Source organism: Limulus polyphemus, unplaced genomic scaffold (assembly GCF_000517525.1).
Source record: "Limulus polyphemus unplaced genomic scaffold, Limulus_polyphemus-2.1.2 Scaffold3635, whole genome shotgun sequence".
Taxonomy (NCBI): Eukaryota; Metazoa; Arthropoda; class Merostomata; order Xiphosura; family Limulidae; genus Limulus; species Limulus polyphemus.
The window spans coordinates 50,006-57,518 of record NW_013669245.1 but is presented as its reverse complement, the minus strand read 5'-3'; the positions used below and the strand labels follow the sequence as shown (position 1 = coordinate 57,518).

The following is a 7,513-nucleotide window of genomic DNA, read 5'->3' as shown; positions in this document are numbered from 1 at the left end:
ATATATATATATATATATATATATATATACTTAAACACTGTACACCTATATCTTTAAATTATGACTACCCTGGAAGGATAACTAACATCCAATACCTTCAGTCAGCCTAGACTTTGTACAGAGACATATCATAAGCTTCTTCTCACACTTTTATTACTTTAGACAATTCCATTGCAATCACTGTATTGTAAATTTTGTACAAAGTCGTATCATAACAATTTTCTTGCACTTGTATCATAGAGTTGGTAGACTATATGTACGGATGGCCAAGGTACTGAATAGGCATAATACAAATATGAACACTAAAAATCATCAATAACTGAGAGTTTTACTTTAAAAGAATATTGCCACTCACTTGTTTTTGTTTCTCTACCCAACAAGCCCAAAATCAAAGCAAGAAGCCATTGCTAAGATACCAAGCCAGAAAGTGGCCAACCCACCAAATTGTTAATTTTTTTTCGTCTTGTTTCAGTTGAGATAACTGTACAACTACTTTATCACTAACGTCAATTTAAACCTATATCCACTTTGTGTATCTGGGAAAGCATGTCATTGCTTAGATGTAATAATTAGTGATAATTTAAAACAGAATCATAATTCTGATGTAAACAATGTTATCATTACCTCTTGCATGTAATTAGAAATGTTTTATATCACAGCTGTGTTACTGATGTTGGTAATTAAAAGTATAAGAATTGGTTAATAGAAAATTTAGTGGTACATTTATCTATTAGACTATTTAAGCTTAAATTGTTTGTGAATGCCTTTTACATGCTGGCAAAGCATGATTATAATTATACATGTCATAAGACATTAGTACTAGGCCTATTATATTTTTAAACATTACATTCTTTATCTAGTCCTTTAGGGATTTCCTGGAATTAGAAGAATGTATAATAATAGTATTCCAACCACACTATATTTGCCACATCCATTGCCGATGATGTGTTTTACTGAATTCAGAGCTCTTCAGGCTGGCTGGGATACAACAAACACAGTAGTGGTCAGAACACTGTTTATACAGGGTGTCCACATTGAAATGAAACAACTTTGAAGCCTTGTATATTTTTATTGAATAATGCAAACAGAGGAATATTCACACAGCTCATAGTCAGTATACTTAAGTTTCATTTGGTATATGGTACATATCATTTAGGTACATTAGGGTACGTTAGAGTAGACATTCAACGTGCATCATTCTTAGCATGGACTAAGTCACAATGGTACTCAATTTCCCTCCACACATTTTCTAACTTCTCTGGGGTTACAGAGGCCACCACCGCTCTAATGTGCTCTTTCAGCTGAACAATGTCCAGCATCTTTTGGAGTACACATTGCACTTCACATAACTCCACAGAAAAAAATCAAGTGGGATAAGATCAGGCGATCTCGGTGGCCAGGAAATGGTTCCATCTCTACCAGTCAGCAGTCTGGTACCCAGGCATCAAGGTAGGAGTGGACATCACGGGACCAGTGAAGTGGAGCCCCATCCTGCTGGAATATGAAGTTTGATAGGCAGTTCTCTACCTGCAGTGCCAAGAACAGCTGAAGTATGTATAACTACACATGGCCTGTCATACATTTTTCTGCAAAGAAAAATGGACCAACAATCCTGTTACACATAAGACTACACCAAAAGTTAACTTTTGGACTGTCTCTTTCAACCTCATGGGTGACATATGGATTGTACTCTCCCAGATGCGGCAATTGTGTTTATTAACATGCCCACATATCTGAAATGTTGCTTAGTCAGAGTACACGACCAAGTTCAGGTACTCATGGTTGTTGTACAGACTGAAGAGCATGTGCATAGCATAATTTCTCTTTTTGATATGATCATTCACTCTTCACTGCTGAACCAGTTGAAGCTTATATGGATAGAGCTGCAGCCATGTACACACAACAGTTGAATGTGGAAATTGCAGCTCATTCTGGCACAGTGGAAGGACTTCCTTTGACTTCTGTGGAAGGTAGCATGTATGTGTTCAACATCCTCCTCCGATGTTCTGGGCTTTCCTCCACCATGCTGTTTTAGAACACTGCCAGTTTCCTGAAATATCTTTATCCATGCATACGGGTCTCTTCAGGTTGGTGGTTCTTTGCCAAATGTTGTTCAGAATTGTTGTTGCACCAGGGTAGGTAACTTCAAGTCAGCCATCCACAACACACATTTCGCCTTTTCTTGTGGAGTCATCATAATTCAATCTGAAACACAAAAGGAACTTTAAGCACAGAAACTTGGATATATGGTGTGGTAATTGTACAAGTTTCAACATTCTCCGATTTATTCAGTAAAAGTTATAAGGCTTCAAAGTTTTTTTCATTTCAATGTAGACACCCTGTATAAGCTGTTTGGTACAATAACAGTTGTTATGGTGTGAATGCTTTTTATAAGTTGGCAAAGCATGATGAAAAGAAATCATGTTTATGTTTTGTTGTTGTATGAGATTTGATGTGAGATGCACAGCACTTTCATACTTATACCTGGACAAAAGTGTTTTATGTAGACTGCTATCACTTTTAGTATTATTCTTGCTTCTGTACTATTGTTTGGATTGTTTATCTATTATTGATGGTTTATTAATTTGAATAATCTTTTGTGTCTGTGTTTTTTTTGTATTTTATCATGAATTGGTAACCTAGGAGTTATGTATTTATTCTAATTTTTTATATATTTATAGTCACTTCAATAATGAACTATGTTGATTTTCATTAGTTATCACATTTCTCCTCTTGGGGTATTCCTATGCCCAAATTTTTAAAATTAACATTAAAAAGCTGAATCAAGTATTTGTAATTGACATACATTGACATAATAATTCTTTGGATTAATGTATGTTTAGGACTATTCACACCCTGTTGACAAGAATGTTAGCTAAATGCATGAAAACCTACATGAAAATTTAAATTAATTTACTTGAATATATCTGGTTAATGTTGTATCTTTTCCTAAGTTATTCAAAAGTAAAATATAGCAGTTTTTCAAGTGCTACACTCCTCATTCCTGATCTTATGGTTTTTATAGCCATAAACTAAAAATTAATGTTTAAAGGCTATCATAGTTATAAGTTTGTGGAAGTCATCACATTAGTTAAATCACCTAGTAATGTCTTTGGTTGTAGCTTTGCTTACCTTCATTATGTCCAAGTTTTCTCTACAGTGTCCCCCTCATACATTTGGGTGGTCTTTGAGTTCTTTAATTGGATCAGACTTAGCTTTCATTCTGAGATCTTGGATCTATATTTGGGGTGACAGTATATTCCTGGAAAAAAAAAATCTTAGCACCTGATACCACTGTTCCAGTTTTTTTAGAACTAGGTGGTTAAATATGTCTTCATTACAAATATAATCTTGAGGATAATTTTCAGAATACAGTTTCTTTTCTCATTTCATTACTTTTTGAAGCAGCTTTTAATTATGGTCTAGTATGTATCTTGGCCATTTTCCATTGTAGGCTGAGGATATCACTGTTTACATTTCACATTTCTGTGTTCCATAGTTCTATGTATAGGTGTTGTTATTCAACTGCTGGGTTATTGTTGTGGAGCTAGCAAATAGTGATGTTTGGGTTGTTATATCAGATATCGTTTCTCTTGCACTTTTATTATACCTCAGCAATCTAACCCAAGGAACTTTCCTCTAGCCACATGGTTCTTCTGAGTATCTCCATGCAATTTTGTATTTGTAATGTAAATGTATGCTACTGATGTTTCTTCCACGAGAGTGATTGGTTGTTTTACTATAATTTTTGCCACCATATCTTTATTTCAGTTTGGGGATTGTAGCACAGAGTAATGTCAGAAGCAAAGTTTTGTATTTGAAAAATTAGCACATTAGAACTAAACTGAAATTCAAAGAGCTAATTACTCATGTAATTCACACTGCCTGCTATCCTCCTACATATTGGTAAATTGTAGAAAAAATTGTCACTTTATAAGGCTGGATAAGTACCATGTGGATGTTAGATAAAGGTAATAGGTTAAAACAGGTGGTGACTGGCCTATACATTTTAATGATAGAAGGAATGAACTATATCATACATCATGTGAAAATTTCTCAGGGTAATAGTATAGGCAAACATTTTTTGTCAATTCTAGATTATTTAAAATGTTCTCTCTCTCTTTTTTTTTCTACTTGTAGGATTCAAAAAGGTGAACTGGAGAAACGGAGAAGTGATGTGAACTATAAAAAATATGTATATGACAGGTTGAAAGTGCAAGATTATCCTGAGAGAGTAGTAAGTGTAAATAAAGATTAAAGTAGCATATTTAGAGAGCTGATAACACTGTGTTGCAAGTTCAGTTAACATACTCATTTGTAGTTACAATGATTTGTATATACCTACAATAGACATAGTTTATTGGGTATAACACTGTTACAAGTTCAGTTAACATAATCATTTGTAATTACAATGATTTGTATGTAGCTACAGTACATGTAGTTTATTGGGCATAACACTGTTAGAAGTTCAGTTAACATAATAATTTGTAGTTACAATGACTTGTATATAGCTACAGTACATGTAGTTTATTGAGTATAACACTGTTACAAGTTCAGTTAACATAATCATTTGTAGTTACAATGATTTGTATATACCTACAATAGACATAGTTTATTGAGTATAACACTGTTACAAGTTCAGTTAACATAATCATTTGTAGTTACAATGATTTGTATATACCTACAATAGACATAGTTTATTGGGTATAACACTGTTACAAGTTCAGTTAACATAATCATTTGTAATTACGATGATTTGTATGTAGCCGCAGTACATGTAGTTTATTAGGCATAACACTGTTAGAAGTTCAGTTAACATAATCATTTGTAGTTGTAATGATTTGTATATAGCTACAGTACATGTAGTTTATTGGGTATAACACTGTTACAAGTTCAGTTAACATACTCATTTGTAATTACGATGATTTGTATGTAGCCACAGTACATGTAGTTTATTGGGCATAACACTGTTAGAAGTTCAGTTAACATAATCATTTGTGGTTGTAATGATTTGTATATACCTACAGTAGATGTAGTTTATTGGGTAAAAGTGAGATTGGTTATCTTCTCTCTTACTGATTGGTTTAAGTGTATTACAAAATTATATAAGTTTTATTTGTATAACATATTTTTTCACCACTTTAAATTTTGCTTTTCTTAGAAGATTGTTTGTACAGTGTAAATATGAGTTGTCATGTTATTACTGTTATAGATAAGATTTTACACCTGATAAGATGTCACCTGCTTGTGGTATCATATATTCTTTTCCATAATGTTTGCAATAGCATTGTTAGTATTGAGGTTTTGGATGTCATGTTCAGATTTTTGATCATGTACGGGTCGACAAGTTTCTCATATATATACGTACTAGAGCATCTGCCACAAGTTACTTCATGAACAATGTTCTTACTATTGAAGCATTTGAGGTGGTATATGAGACTTTCATATGCTTCAAGTAGTGAAAAATATAATTTGAAGAAATTACATGTATGACATATATACATGTCGTTATGAAGAAAAGATTTGCACATTATTGAATGTATAAGAGAAGTTACACAATGACACTTCACCAAGAAAGGAAATGTATATGTCCAGTATAAACCAAAATGCATTACAGGCTGTAATATAAACCAGTGTTTTGTCTTATCTACATGAACAGATGCACCAGTAGCAGAGTGAAAGCTGCAAGAAAATTTATGTTAGCTTCATTAACAGTAGGAAATAAGTTCCATAAAAATGAATAGAAAGGAAATCAGGAACCACTGGTGGAACTTTGGCCAGAAGGAAGCTGAGGAAAAATACATGGAAATAGGTGGCCAAATTACAGCTCTTGACAGATAGTTTTGGCTTTCGATTGATAACCACATTGGAGTTGACTAATGGGACAAAAGAACTACTTGTGAAAAGCTATTTGAATCATTGTAACAATACATGAAATTATGTTTAAAAAGTCATGTTTTGGGCCAAAAAGTCAGTCTCCTGACCGATGACAAGAAGCCTCTGAACCTGCTGCCAAAGAAGTCACTACTGATCCATATGCTGCCTGACCTAACTGTGCTCAAACCCAGAACATCTGAAAATGTCTGTACTGCAAGATATTACCAATTTTTCCCATTCAAGCTCAATGTAACTAATTATTGCTATCTCTCTCAGTTGAATAACATAGTTAGGAAGTTGAAGTAAGATGTTTAGTATTAAGGAGAGCTCATAAAGAAAAGTATGTCTGAGTATGTATTTTACATAATGTTATAATTGTTAACTTATTGGTTCTAGTAAGGAATTTAATGAATATTGTTGAAAGTTTAATTAAGGAATAGTTAACTGCTCAGATCAAGGAGTTTGCTAAATTTGGTACTGAAGCATTTCAAGATACTTTCAGTATCTTAATAATTTGCATTAAAGTATTATATTTCTTTGAGGCAATTCTTTATTCTAATTGTAAACTTCTTTGAGTTGGTGACTTGTGTACTTCACTTGTGACTGCAAAACTGGATTTAAATAAATCTATTTGTAACTTGATATAAAGTCAAAATCCAAATGACCAACCTACTTGGCATCCTCTTACACTATGGCATTGATCATGTAGTCCATATTTAGTGATTTTACAGTTACGTTTCACACATTGTGTTTTTTTCTTGTATGCTGAACATGTTATTAATTATTTAAGGGAGATGCCTGACTTTTGTACTATTTTAACAGGTAAGTTTGATCTTCTAGTTAATCTCTTCGGTATTATGATATTATCATTTATCTATGGAATCACCCAAGTAACCTGAGCTTTAAATGTGCTTTCTTAATTTCTACAGTTCAAGGGAACATGTTTTGTTTCCTTTTTGCCTATCAAAATTTATTATTATGTTTTGTATAAATTTCTGTGGATAAACATTTTTTCTTAGAAGAGTCATCAAATTTTCTCTAGCCTCCTCATTTCTTTTTTTTTATTACAAAATTTATCAATCCTAAGGAAGTAGCCAATAACGACACCTCTTTTTACAGCAGGGGGATGATGTGAGTGGAAATTCAAACAAAGGGCTTTAGTGGATGACTTGTTAAAAATACCAGAAATGATTCCCCATCTTTGACATGAATTGTAATATCTAAAAATGGTAAATTTCTACCTGGTATGGTATAGGCAAAGTAAATTTTATGAATGAATGAACAGTATTCAAGAACTCATGGAAACTAATAAGAGACTTTAAATTAGTGTTCCACATTCCAAGTAAATCATCTTTAAAAATGTACAAGATTGATGGGCCTATATTCCCTCCTGTTTTCCAAGAAGTAAGTGCATTCAGTTCAAGAATGTACATAAATATACACCTGGAAAAAAGTTAAGCACCCCGTGTTTTTTTCAAGTGATTCAGGTTCGACGTTCTTGTGACTGATTATAAATTACCATTAAATCTAGACGTGTTTATCAAATGAAATTATGCATTATTGGGCACAAGAAAACAAGATTATCACCGTAAAATAACAATTTTTAATTTACATATCATGACATCAAAATATGGAC

General features: G+C 32.9%; 1 protein-coding gene across 3 annotated transcripts in view; it reads left to right on the top strand.

The window, feature by feature from the left end:
• LOC106469733 (snRNA-activating protein complex subunit 3-like) overlaps positions 1 to 7,513 on the top strand; it is a 110,672-nt gene that overhangs the window by 54,766 nt on the left and 48,393 nt on the right. For all 3 annotated transcript variants that reach the window (XM_022398292.1, XM_013930246.2, XM_013930245.2), the window contains exon 3: positions 4,141 to 4,237. In XM_022398292.1, coding sequence (XP_022254000.1) covers positions 4,141 to 4,237 — 97 coding nt within the window. The remainder of the gene's footprint in view (positions 1 to 4,140; positions 4,238 to 7,513) is intronic.